Genomic DNA, 14,071 nt, shown 5'->3' with positions numbered 1-14,071 from the left:
TGTTTTCTGTGATCCTTTTTTATATGTAAACCGCCTGAGGGAAAGATGGTGTGTGTGTGTTTGTATGTGTGTGTGTGTGTATATACACACACGCACACACACACGCACACACACACACACAGTGACATACCCATGTATCAGTGGAAATAAAATGTATTGTCGTGTTCTATTCTGTGTGCACAGTAATATTGGGAGTGAGAAGCAACCCTATATATACAAATAAATAAAAATAAAAATAAAATAAATAACACTTCTTGCTTTTTATCTTGCCTTTCTCCATTCTATCTTGAGGTAAGTAAAGCTGAGAGAGACTGAATGGTCCAGGGTCACTTAGCAAGCATCATGGCTCTACCAAATCTTAGTTCATATCTAACATTATTAACCTAACCCAACAAGATGCAGAGAAAGCTATGATTAGATTTTTGGGGATGGTTTCCTCAAATTAAAAGCAGCTCTGTGAGATATCTGTATGTTTTCAACTTTGCAGGGCAAGGAATTGGAAAGCAGGTAGGAAAATAACCAGGACTGAAAGGATATCTCCTCCTCCAATGCCTCCACCTCAGGTTGAGGACCTCTATGGCTGATTTTAACCAAATCACTCACTCTTTGCTCTATTTGTAGAGACAGTTTGGCATAGTGGTTAAGAGTGGTGGCTTCTAATCTGGTGAACTAAGTTTGATTTCCCCACTCCTCCATATGCACCTAGGTTGGTGACCTTGGGCTAGTCACAGTACTGATAGTGCTGTTTGTACAGAGCAGTTCTGCCACAGCTCTCTCAGTCCTACCTACCCCTTCATGTGGATAAAGCAAGGGAAGGCGATTGTAAGCTGCTCTGAGACTCCTTCTGGTAGTGAAGAGTAGTACAAAAGTAGTAGTAGTAGTACAAAAGCCAACAACTTTCTACTACTTTTCTCTATTAAAAACTGCTGTTTCACAATGCCATATTTGCCGGAGGAAACTTCACCCCCTCATGTCAAGATGACTTCTCCAAACCATAAACATTTTACTTAGAATGCTGTGGAATATAACTGGCCAAACAAAGCTATGGCTTAGGAAATAATGCTAATAAAAAACTCAAGCATCTTTCTCACATCCCATCCCAGCTTTCCTGTAAGAAACTCCGACCATTTCTGCACAGGAATTTGCCCCTGCCCAGCCTCTCATTGTTCGTGGGTTTTAATGCTGCTTCCTCATGATGTCAGCAGCAACCCATAGCTCTCCAGTGGTTGGTGCACATTTTTATCCCCATTGCCCCAGGATGGGGGAATGCGGGAGAATCTACTTCCCTTTCTTGTCGAGGCGCAAACAGGGGTAAGCCTGTCTGAAAGAAGAAATGCATGACAGGCTTGCTAGCGTCTTGCCCCCCCCCTCACACCCATCCTCCCCTCTCCATTACTGGATCGCTAAATTTTTTTTAAAAGGCACTGTCCATGTTGCTACGGGAAGTGACATGCCAATGTATCAGTGAAAATAAAATGTATTGTCATGTTCTATTCTGTCTGCACAGTAATATTGGGAGCAGGCAGCAACCATATCTAAAACACATTCATGTTTTTGTTTCCTGGCTATAGGGCATGAATGGGGCACGGGGGGGGGGCTGTGTGATGAAGCAGATCTCTCCCCTTTAGCATGGCATCCATGTTTTGTATTTTTAATGGTTATCTTCTTAATTAAAATGTGTTCGTTTAAGCAGTTTGGAGCTGCACACCTTTGCATATTTAGTCTCTGCCTGCAGAAACCACATGGACTGACCTTGTGAATTAAAGACAGCCACCATACCTACCTGTCTACTGCATCTAACAGAAGACATTCCCAAGAGCACCACAGTGGTGGTGACCGTTTTTCAGAGCCACAACAGAAGAATATATGTTCCATTTCAAAGAATTTCAAGAGCAATACCTGCCCATGAGTCAGGAACATAGTCTTTCATCTCCACGTAGACAAAGAGAGAAGGCAGATTAAGTGGCATGTTGGACTCACTACGAAGGCAAATATGGTGATAGCCTAAAACAGAAAACACATGTCCCAGCAGGGAGAGACACTGTAAACAAGTGGCAAACAGAATACTTGTCAGTTACAAAATTCAGGTCCATTGTACCTCAAAGACTGACAACATTTTGCAGAGCAAAGGCTTTCATGACTTCAAGTTTGCTTTGTAAGATAGCACTAGGGAACCATTTTAAGAACACGGTGAATGCAGTGAGAAATGATGCTACCAAGCCACAAGATAAGTAACCTCAAACAGCAACTTTTGCATATCAGCAAGGATCACATAGCAGGAAGTTGCAGAGCTACCTGATGGGATGAAATTCGTCTGGAAGTGCTCCTGTATAATACCCATCAAAATGAGCAGGTCCTGCTCATTGCCTGGGATTTGTAGAGGTGAACTCCTGCTGTAGTCTGCTCTCCTAACAACCCAAACTGTCCTGATGAGAAAATGTCATAATCCCCTTAACACCAACCAATGGTGTATCTTTATTCATAAATATAGTGCATTTGTTTGGGGCCACAGTGCTCAAGATATCATCTCCATATATACTGTATTGTCTTCCCATTAAGATCCTTTTCTGAAGCCCTGCTCTCTGATCCTCTGCCTGCAGAGATGAGGCAGATGGGCAATATGAGCAGGGCTTTTTCAGTGGTGGCACTGTGCCTTTGCAATGCTGTCATGGTTCACCCAGCACCTACCTTACTTTCCTTTAGAGGCCAGGCAAAAACAATCTTTTTTAGTGCAGGCTTTTAGGTAGGGGGCTTTACCTTTCAATTGTTTTATGATTTGCTTCTGAACCGTGAACTGTTCTATATCTTTTTGTGCTGCTCATTGCTTGCTTTATGCTGTTTTTATGCCCTGACTTGATTTTTAATAGCTTGTTTTAACAGCTAAAGGGTTTCTTTTATTGTTTTAGCTGTCTTGAACAGGTATCTGAAGATGTGGAATATATATTTTCTTTTGGGGAAAAACCTTTGGTTCTCCATCTTGTAAGAAAAAGACAGAATAAGAGGCATGAGAAACAGCAACCATGATCAGCCATCTGTCATACTGAATGCTAGATTTTCAGCTTTTAAAGGAGAGATATAGAAGTAGTAAAACCAGATAGTATAAATTCACAAGTATCTGGTTTAATACCAAGAGATTTTTTTTAAGTATTATGGACAGTTGACCTGTGGTCCTTGGTAAAAGTCAGGTTATATTTATAGAGAACAAACTGAGTCACAGGATGTCCTTAAAGTCCACAGCTATTACCTGAAGTGCCATGCCATGCCTATCAGATGTGCTTTTTCACACCTGAAGAAAGTAAACCCAAGCCCATCTCTTACCTGAACATACAGCAGTGATGGGAATGATGCGCTGACCAATGAACTTTCCTCCTTCCTCCAGAGCCACAATCCTGAGAGAAGCCAATTCTGGCATCATAATCTGGGGGTGGGGGAGGGGAGGAATGAAGTGTTCAAGAAGCTTCTCTGAAATCGTCACAAGCTTCTGGTGTGCTGAATGGCTGCTCTCTGAGCCACACAAGACACGTCAGGAACAACTTAGAGTGGTGTCTCCTGTCCTTCTGTAGGGGAGGTGAGCCTTCTTTTTACAACCACCACAAAAAGGGCACATGGGCAGGGCAATGCTGCTCCCATCCCACCTCTCCATCCACAGAGAGTGGTGGGATAGAAACAAACAAACAAATGCCAGCAGTGAGCCAGACCAAGGAGAAAGGTGCCTGGAGTAGTTGTGGAGGGAGGGAACGACTGGCTTGCCAGGGCTGTGCACCTCTTTTTGTTTTTAAAGCCAAACACTTACCCACCCCACTGTCTGTGTAAATGGGACACAAGTATATGAATCAACAAACAAAACGGTCAGGAGTGCCACATCTACCATGGGTCTAAGGCAGCATATTTTAGAAAATAGCAATATTTCTTTTTCAGACTCAGTGGCCTATTAGCCGCTGCAAAGTCATAAACATTTTTCTCATCTGGCCCAGGATGTTGAGGATTACATCTGGCCCACCAAAGAAGCTTACAAGCCCAATTCCACAGTGCCTATCTGCATGCAGCATAATAGCTTCTGAAAACCAAATCTAATCAAGGGACCTGATAGAGTTTGGTACGTGCCAGAGAATACAAAGCAGCACTACTTCTGAGCACCCTTCTCATACACTCTTGGCTTCATTACGATGCATATCAGTGCAGAATAAAAATGAATCTAGAGAAAAATATTTTACAGTGATGCCGGGCATGTCAGAACCCCTCCCTGGGCAAGGCTCCGTATAACTTGAGTCACTAGCCCTACACTGGCTCCACTGGCAGGCCAGCACATCACGCAAACAGACAAGAGAGGCTGGCAGGATGACACAGAGTGATGTCACTTGTGATGCCACGCAGGGGTTTTGAGTTTTTTTTAGAGGAAGTGCTGCTTGGGAACAGCTGGGACTAGGGAAATGGCTGCCACACAATAGCTTGTCCAATGAGCCAAGTGCATCTGATTTTAGATTGGAGGGTTGGACTAGATGACCCATGAGGTCCCTTCAAACTCTATTATTCTATTCTATGATTCTATGATTATTCAAAAGTAGCTTAAGCAACAAACCATTGAAATTTGTTTCTGCTGGGCAGCTCTTTGCCCACCAACTTCCCTTTGGAGGGAAGTGTACTTTCCCTTGTCTAGCGAAGTCAATAAAGAAGGCAAATGCAGTGATTGGCTGTATCAACAGAGGCATCACATTGAAATCATAGTTCTGGAGGCTGCACTTCAAAAAGGATGTGGACACAATTGAAGGTGCAGAGGAAATCCAGGGCCTGAAAATCAAGCCCTCTGAGGGAAGGCTGAGGGACTTGGGAAGGTTCAGCCTGGAGAAGAGGAGGTTGAGAGGGGACATAGTTGCAGTCTAAGTATTTGAAATGTGGTCACTTGGAGGAGGGCAGGGAGCAGTTCCTTTTGGCAGCAGAGGATAGGACCTGCAGGAATGAGTTTAAACTACATGTAGAACAGTATCAACTAGATACCAGGAAAACAATTTACACAGTCAATGTAGCTCAGCTGAGGAATCAACTGCCTCAGGAGGTGGTGAGCTCCCCCTCACAGACAATCTTCAAGCAGCAGCTGGACAGATACTTATCCTGGATGCCTTGGGCTGATCCTGCATTGAGCAGTGGGTTGGACTAGCTGTTTGGCCCAACTCTATATGGTTCTATGATTCTTTGAAGATGAAGGAAAGAGGAAATAGCAGGGGCAGGAGATTCAGGACAAAGTGAGGTGCTCCCTCAAGTCCTTGAACATTCCTCCCAGTGTAAATGGGCCCAACTCAGCTGGCACTGCACAACTTGGCCATAGTTTTCCTGAGGAAAGGGAGGAAAGCTGAAAAGAGGGGAGCAGATAAAGTTAAGTTGACTGCTGAATGAAAGGGAGTGAATAAAGCGTGAAAATGCGAGATAGTGTGTGGGGCTTTTGGGAAAATTAGATGCCCCCCCCCCAAATCCTGGAAGCCCTCCCCTCCCCCTTATGTGCAGGATCAAAGATAAAATCTCTTGTGCCCCCATTCATTTCAGCTGCCTCCCAAGATCTTCATAGCCTTAATACGTACTGTTATGTTCAAGGCCAGGTCATTTGTTCCCATATGGACCACCTCAAATGGGTAATGATCCATAGGTTTGATCAGTTTGGGTATCTGGTCCATAAAATCTTTATTCTTTGCCCCTGGCAAACAACACAGCTCTCAGACTAGGCAGTCAGGCCTAGCCATGTGATGTTCCAGGCCCCTAAACAGAGGGGAAAACAATACTTTCTTTGCCCCTCAAATGCCATTTCCTCCTATACCCAGGCCCTTTTCACTCTGATTTTGTTTTGTTTCCTCCTTTGCCCTTGTTGCTGCTTCCATCTTCCCAGTAAGAACCTGAAATCTATTCCTGAACTCCAGTGGCTCCAAATGCCATTTTGCTTGACACCTTTGGGTTCCTGTTGTAACTACTCCCATATCCTCACCTGTCCCTACTTCCTTCTCTCTTTCCTACTCATCCACCAATATATCTTTTATTTGCTCCCCATCCCCTAAGAACCACTGCATCAGCTATACAAGTAAATGATCCACAATTGGACAGATAATGCTATTTTTGGGGGGGGGGGTTAAACTCCAATACACCTGTATAACTGTTTAGATTTTTTTTGCCAACCTGGAGTGGACAAGTTTCCTTTCTCTCAGTATGGGCCCAATCTCTCTCTACATATCTGCAGATCTGCCTGCACTTGGAAAGTAGATATATAGATCATGATGATTTGTAATATAAACCTGTTGTTCATGAAATATTTCTTGGTCTCAGAAGAGTCTTGTTAAACAATTGTGCAATTTCTGGGTGCTTGTAATATATCCACTATGGCTTGTTGTTATGCTACCGCAGGCCTCTGGAAGAAACTAATCTTTATCCTTGAATATTTCAAATTGAAACCAAGCTTATCACTGGAAGAGATATCACTGCCCCGAAGTCTTGTTACCTTTTCAAATACAAAAGCATCCTCCTTCCACACAGGATTGATTGAGTTGGCTGTTGGTGTCAGCTTGGTTCTGTATCGGCGTTTGGGATCACCAGGCAGACCAAACAACTCCACTTCTGCATAAGACCTCACACTGCGCTCTGAGAGGAACTGGCCAGAAAGGATCTACCAATGAATAGAAACAAGATCAGTATCTCATTTTAAACCAGTGCTGCCCATGTTAGTGGTCTGACTTCCTCTTCACTTTAGAGGCAGGTCTGTCTAATTTCCTTCTTTATGAGGTTGATCTGTATGTTCAGAGAAAGACCCTGGCCCAGTGATTCCCATGGTCACCTCACTTCAGACAGTGGCTAGATGAAAGCCACTAGATCAAAGACTCCCTGACCATGCAAGGGAGTCATGTTAGGTCACGCAGGCTTTCCCCTAATATAGTTCATTTCCTAAATGTAAAAATACTGAGCAGAAACAAGGAGTGCTTTTCAGGAACAATTTCAGCTTGTGTAGAAAGCACCTCTCTGGGGGAGGATCAAACTGGCTCAAACGTTTTGTGTTTTGACAATGAAAACACTGTGAAAAAGGATTGGCTCCAAATTAGTTTCCCCTGTCTTCAATTACGTTGTCACACAGTCCAATCAGTCGGCTATGTAGTGTCAGCTGTTTCCAGGAATAAGATGAGTGATTTTTCCCCCCAGGGAGGGGCTATAGTGAGATCAAATTCAGAAATAAGAAAGGAGCAAAAGCACTGAGAATGTATATGTGAACATTTTGTACAGTCCCCAGTTTTAGACAGAAGAGCATTCAACCTTGTCTCTACCTGCATGATGAAGTGATTTAAGTTCCAAGGCAGGTGTGCCACATGATTTGCGTGGGGGGGGGGGCTTGTTGTTGTTTTTTAATTTCAGAAGTTCCAGTGGCAGCCTCTGCTGAGGAAAATGTTCATTTTTCAATTTTTTATGCCATTTGTTTAACGCCAGGGGAGGGGGAAATGTCAGGGGAGGGGGAAATGTCATCATAATATTATCACCCTCTTGCATAACACAATAGATGCATTTTCCTATGAGGATCCTTGCTAAGTGGTAAATACACAGGAGGGCTTAGTCTTTATACCCCTAGGGTAAGGGCAACTTAAGCACAAACAATCCAGTAGTTTGTACTTGCCGTTATTGACAATGTGCTTGCTACCACTACATCAATGCGGTCCACGGAAAAAGGATCAAATTGTTTATCTGGGCGGCGCATGAACACATGCTTGAGAAGGTATCCACTCTGCCCATTGAATTCAAAGAGAGCCATGTTTTGTTGCATGGGGACATCTGTGAGAGGCACAAGAAAGCAAGGATAGACAAAGACAGGTGTGCTTGTTAGTATGTGTATAGAAAAGGGATGAAGTTATACTTCAACAGTATCTTTCTAAAAAGTTCTCAGCATGCTTTATACTTTACCAAAAGGATTAGCCTTCTTTACATGGTAAAACTGTTTTGTGCAATGGATGCAGATTTTAGAATGGTCTTGTACCAAAGGAATTTTTTTAAGTACCCCAGTACCTTATAAAGGAGCAAAGGAGCAACCCCCCCCCCCATACACACACAAACACTCACCTGTGGTCTGGAAGTTCAAGGCCACCATTTGGCAGCCAACATTCCAAAACATCTGAGGCATATAGTTGGAAGAATCCATACGGGTGCCCTTGGGATAAATTCGACTCATTTGCCTCTTGTTATAGCTGAATGTATTTGATAAGAAATTGATCTCTGCATGTTATTACACTACACACATCCTGGGAGTAGTAGGTCATTTTTTAAAACCAAGTGAAATAATTATTGGTATTTGATGAGTATAACTGATAAGAATTTGGCTGCTCTGCAATTCTCTGTAAAATAAGGAAATCTTTTTGTCTGAAATTCAGCAAAAACAATAAAACATAAGAACAAAAAAAATGTGCACACACATATTTATGACTACTATCATCAACATTTGGTAAGGATACTCTACAAAATGTATGGGAGATTTGGTCAACAGCTCGTAAGCCTTCATCTCAGTGAAAGAGGAAACGACATAACTTCGATTCTTCTCTGGAAAAAAAGAAAATCACTCATCCTTGGTATTATGGCTCCAAACTCTTCTGTTCAACCCATGCACTATTACTCACAAATGTGACCAGTATATACTTCTCTGGGACAAAGCAGAAACAAGACATTTAAAATAGGAGCCTTCCAGACAGGAACAGCTTATACAGAAAAGTTATGCTGAAGCACCCAGACAACAACATTGCCCCAAGTGTTTAGTTCTGAGAGGAATCTGCTATCAACCATCAACTGCTTATCAACAAAATAAATGGGGTTATTCCAATGGCATGGCAGCTACTGGAATAACATATCCTGGCTAGCTGAGTCCTCTCTGGAATTGGGTAAGGTGAATTTTGCTCATGTTTTTACAAGAGAAATTTATTTTTGTAAAGTGTGGTCCTAATTAGCCCTTTGTTCCCTTTCCAGGCCCTCTGAATTTTCCCCCTTCTTGCTGTGGGATTTATGGTGCACAGATTTGTCCAAAGGTATATTTAGTAAAAATATGTGAAGGCTTATAATGCCAATAATTTTTTGTCTGAAGGATTCACTTGGAACCAAACACAGAAACAAGAAGTTCCGCATTTCAACAAGCATTTGCATCAGTTCTACATATCCTCCCAAGGTCACTCAGTACTTGGCCCAAGTTCATGAATCTTTTGATAATGTTTGGCAGATGTAATGAAAGTACGGCACATGATCCATGTCTTCAAGTACACAGTCTTTGCCCTCTCCTGAAGACATGATGATGCTAACTATGGAGGAGGCAGAGGAAACTGAGACAAAATTCTACTCTCACTCACACCAGCACAGATCACTCCATCAATAGCATTTCTGTCGCTTTCTACACCTCTGACTGACTGAATGGGAATGCCTGCTGAGGGTGAAACGAGATGAAGCATGGTAGATCTGTGACTGATTTACATTTTACTTTAAAGCAGCAGGGCAGGGCTCCCAAACTAGATTGGGACCATGGTGCTGGATGGGGGTAATATAATCCTATCTCTCCTGAGTCATTTTTCTAACTCTGGGCCCCGCATATCTGCAGGACCGCCTATCTCCTTATGCCTCCTTTAGGGCCTTGTGTTCTGCAAGTACGAATCTGTTGGAGGTTCCCAGTCTGAGAGAGGTTCCCCTGGCCTCGACCAGGGCTAGGGCCCTTTCGGTCCTGGCCCCTACCTGGTGGAATGAGTTCTTAGGAGAGCTGCATGCCCTGTCGGAACCTTTGTAGTTCCACAGGGCCTGCAAAACGGAGCTCTTCCGCTGGGTTTTTTTAGGGAAAAGCAGCCTCTGAAGTGAGCAACTGGAGAAGTATAGCTGCGAGTAACCCCAAAATGAAAAAGTGTAATAAGACCTTTCTCTACCTGCTCCATGTTGTCTCTCTACGACATTGATTTTTCTCCTATACAGCTCATAGCCTATGCAACTAGACAAGCAGAAGATATCCAAATGGCTGCAAATGCAGATGCAGCCAGTATAATATGCTCTAACGATTTGGAAACATTTCATTTAATTGGGGGGGGGGGTCATCCTTACGTGTGGAGGTTTCAAACGTGTCAAATTTGATGGGCTGGATATAATTAACTAGGCTGGACATTTCTTCATAAGCAGTGACTTCCAGACCTGCAGTACCCTAAGCAAAACAAGGACAGTTAGAGGGGAAAAGAAACACAGACAGGAGTCTCCTGGCACCTTTGGCACATTTTTACTGGAACTTGGGACTCCTTGACAAAACTTTCACACCAGTCAATGTGTATTAGTTTTTAGGTGCCACAAGACTTCCATTTGTTTTTGCTGCAACAGGCTAACATACTTACCCTACTGGACTTGGAACATAGACTCCCCTCACCCACTTTTTACATGAAACCCATTTTTTTCCAGTTTTGTGTCAAGTCATAGTGAACAGTCACTGGGTGGCATTCAGAGTTGCAGCCCATGAAGACCACAGAGCTTTCCTCCTCAACAGTAGTTGCTCTATGCTTCTATAATGATGTTTAATAAATTATCTCAAAGAACATTAAAAAATGTAATGATCTGGTTAGGAAGGGTGTGCACACATGTGCAGAAAAATACATGATGGCTATGATGCGTGATGATTCATGCAGATATTCTGAGCTGGATGAAGTTCAGTGTACAAAGATAGGACTATAGGTGGCTATTCCCCTGGTCCAGTCGCCATGGTAACATTACATGGGACAAACTGGGAGACTGGAGATCCATGATAAGATTTCTTTCTACAACATCCACGGTAAGGTCAAAACTGTATCAGGCACACAAGCTCAGGGAAGAGGTGAGTTAGCCCTTTCCCCTCAGATTGCATTCCCGTTGGGTTTAGGAAAGTAGATGTAGTTTTTGCCTTTGATACCCTTCCAACCAAAGAGCTAATATATGTGATTGGCTAATATGTGTGATTGCAAAGAATTAGTCTGAGGCCAATAAAAATAATTACAGCTACACTGTGAACTTCCAGGTATCCTGTTAGGATACACCCCACCCATTTCAGCCGGGCTTTCAGAATGACAATGTGATTAGGACAGAATCTTAAATTTCCCAGCAGCCCTATCAAGAAGATGAAGATGAAAATGATTAACATTCACTAAGTAAGAAAATGAAAGGCACAACCACTTGAAATAATTGTCAATAAAAGTAATATTTGAATCTTTCCTCCCAGTCAAGTTAACATCATACATTGCATTTAGCAGGAAAAAAGTTCCTGCTAAAAAAAAAAAAAGTTGTGCCAAGTAACTATTCCATAATGGAACTATATTTTTGTAGTGCCCATAAGGACAACAGAGTCTATGGCTTTGCATTCAAACTTCTGTCCCTCATAAAGAGAGGGAAAACATAAGGCCATTTCTACCCCAACTATTTTGATCTTTTGTCATTTAAAGAAGACAACAATCCATGTGCATAGGTGTAACCTCCCCCAAAATGCTCAACCAAGCCACCACCAGACTCTTCCAATGGAAAAGACACATGAGAGCAGTATCCATACCTCATCCGACTGCATCTTTTTAATTTCTTCTTCATTCAGGTCCTCCAGATCCTCTTCTGCTTCAGGTACCTCTTCACTTGCCGCACCTGCCCTGGCTAATTGTTCAAAACACACATGCAAACCTATCAGTGGTTTGTCCTTATGACATAAGGACATTTCCTTTCATCTCCAGCTCTCTATCCAATCTGGACCTCTGATAATTTACGCATGTATTTTTATCATTCAGGGCAGATATAGGTGTGATAAACACAATGGACCAGAACTTGCCTCTGGATGGGGGAATGCTCCTTTCCATAGCCAAAGCAAGGTTTGCAGTGCAATTACAGCCTTTTCAAAGCTGCCTCCTTAGATGTTCCCAAATTCTTGTGTTCATGATGAAAGCAAACAACACTCTCGCTTTGACTTACCTTCAAGCAAAAGGCTGCATTCAGATATTACAAGTCATATTCAATCCCATCAGAAACAAAGGTTTGTTGGGATGACTGTTTACAGCCAATTGGCATGCTAGAAGGAGCTAATGGATGGATAACTCTCCAAAGAAACAGGACTTGTCAATGCAAACTTACAATAACTACATACAGAATGGCTGCATGTGAAATGCTGAATACTCTAGATAGGGAAGCAATACTCTAGAACAGGGGTAGTCAACCTGAGATCCTCCAGATGTCCATGGACTACAATTCCCATGAGCGTTTGCTGGCAGGGTTTCATGAGATTTGTAGTCCATGGACAACTGGAAGACCACAGGTTGACTACCCCTGCTCCAGAAAGGCACTCATTTGAAGCAGCCATTTTAGCCACCAACAAAACTATTAATTGATTATAAGTACAGTAATGTTATAAAACGATGATGTCCTTTTGCTTCTACTCTAAGCCAATTTGTACTTAATTTGCATTGGGGGAATGTTACAAAACCAACTCCTGGCGATCGTAATACTCCACACCCAAGGTAAGGTCCACCCCTTTTAATGTGGCACCTGTGCCATCTTTGTCTGTTGGTGTGGACTGCTCAGCAGCTTCATCCTCCAGACTCCTCGCTTTCTTCAAGGTGTCTTGGTTCTCCCCAGATGAGAACTGGTTCTTCTTGTTCTTAATCAAGATTTTCCCCAAGAGATCCTGAGGACTTGGCAGTGGAACCCCTGGTTTAAGCTGCAACAATTAAAATATATATATCATTTATGTGGATGCAAAGGTCATGCTTTCATGAGGTTCCCCTCACCAAGAGGTTATACTGACTGCCAAGAAGACAGTGCCAAAAACCCATGAAGCCTTCCTCCTATATAATAATTCAGTATTCTTCTCTTACTTACTGGGAATTTTTCCAGTGGCTCTGTCAGCAGCATATCTCCAAATATGGTTCTGCAGTATTCAGCCATCTTAGCCTGCTGTTTGGGCCTAATGAACAGGAAATCCAGGACTAGGTCACGAACAAGGTGAGCCTGAAAAGAGCACCACTGAAGACTGACATTGTCCCTGCCCCGAAGCTGAAGGGCCTATCACCGTCTTAGAGTTGTTTGAAGGCCCTATCCATGGTTTAGGCCAGAGTATCTGACTCCCTGTCAGACTACCTCTCTCATACTGCCCAGCCCACCTTACTATTCCTCGATACCACTGGCTTTGCCACTAGTTTATTATATATGCCTCAAAAAGGATGCTAACAAGGCATCCTTAAAACTCAGCCTCCAACTTCCATGAACATGTCCCTCTTCCGTCCCACCCTCCAGTTTCCCATCCCTGAAAGAGAACAGTTCCCTCGGCCAACAAGGCCTTCATACTCACGAGTCCACGTGGTTCTCAAAGGACAAGATTACAGGGTAGGGGGAGGTTTTGAAGGCACTTTCTGCGATCGCCTCAATCACGTCCTGTATAAGGCAAGAGGCATGAAGAGCTGATGAAAATAGCAGACCCAGATGCACCTCCTTCTAGGATGCAGATCTGCACAGCAGCTAATGCTACGGGGTTTTCTTAACAGCCAAGCCTTCTGAAAAGTCCAGATTTAACTTTGAATTGTATTCTTTGCTCCTGTTAATGTTAGAACTCCAGCTGGCAGCAGGTGTATACAGGAATGCTCAGAAACAAAGAACAATCTCTCCATTCTTGTATAATAGTGATTTTGTGTGATAATTTCCCAATCAGCTTCCAATAGTCTTGAAACAGTACATTTTTTAAAGTGAGAGGAGGAGTAAAGTTGAATTTGGGGTTCCATCAGCCAGTATCAGGGCTGAAAAGTAGCTAAATTAGTTCTTTGATCCATTACATTTACCACAGGTGCCAGTGCTCAAGTTCAGCACCTTCTTTTTAAAAAGGCTCTTCTAATACATTGGATCCTACATCTTTCATTTATGGTCATTATAATCTTCCTAACTTTCTCTTCCAGTCAGCAGTCCCTTCTGACCTCAGAGAAGTTTATTCCTGGGGCCCTTGGACCAGGGGAGATGACCATGCAAGCCAAAAGGCTGCACTGAGAAGCAGAAAGAGGACAAAAATCACTCCCTTCTTCCTCTTTTGTCAATGGAACACTGCTGATGGAGAGAG

General features: G+C 42.9%; 1 protein-coding gene across 3 annotated transcripts in view; it reads right to left on the bottom strand.

The window, feature by feature from the left end:
- The window catches only part of PLCB2 (phospholipase C beta 2), a 77,910-nt gene that overhangs the window by 20,425 nt on the left and 43,414 nt on the right, over window positions 1-14,071 (bottom strand). For 2 of the 3 annotated variants that reach the window (XR_013228440.1, XM_077322906.1), the window contains exons 13-23: window positions 13,316-13,398; window positions 12,847-12,931; window positions 12,514-12,685; window positions 11,537-11,631; window positions 10,078-10,174; window positions 8,466-8,550; window positions 8,077-8,201; window positions 7,637-7,791; window positions 6,479-6,643; window positions 3,319-3,418; window positions 1,900-2,004 (exon numbers count right to left, since the gene is read on the bottom strand). Coding sequence is in view for 1 of the 3 variants with exons in the window: in XM_077322906.1 (XP_077179021.1) it covers window positions 1,900-2,004; window positions 3,319-3,418; window positions 6,479-6,643; window positions 7,637-7,791; window positions 8,077-8,201; window positions 8,466-8,550; window positions 10,078-10,174; window positions 11,537-11,631; window positions 12,514-12,685; window positions 12,847-12,931; window positions 13,316-13,398 (1,267 nt within the window). In the remaining 2 variants the exon portion in view is untranslated. The remainder of the gene's footprint in view (window positions 1-1,899; window positions 2,005-3,318; window positions 3,419-6,478; window positions 6,644-7,636; window positions 7,792-8,076; window positions 8,202-8,465; window positions 8,551-10,077; window positions 10,175-11,536; window positions 11,632-12,513; window positions 12,686-12,846; window positions 12,932-13,315; window positions 13,399-14,071) is intronic. The other variant, XR_013228441.1, reaches the window with a different exon arrangement.

This window comes from Paroedura picta, chromosome 2, assembly GCF_049243985.1.
Source record: "Paroedura picta isolate Pp20150507F chromosome 2, Ppicta_v3.0, whole genome shotgun sequence".
Lineage (NCBI taxonomy): Eukaryota > Metazoa > Chordata > Lepidosauria > Squamata > Gekkonidae > Paroedura > Paroedura picta.
Note: the sequence above shows the minus strand (reverse complement) of the source record. Positions and strands in the feature narration are given on the sequence as shown.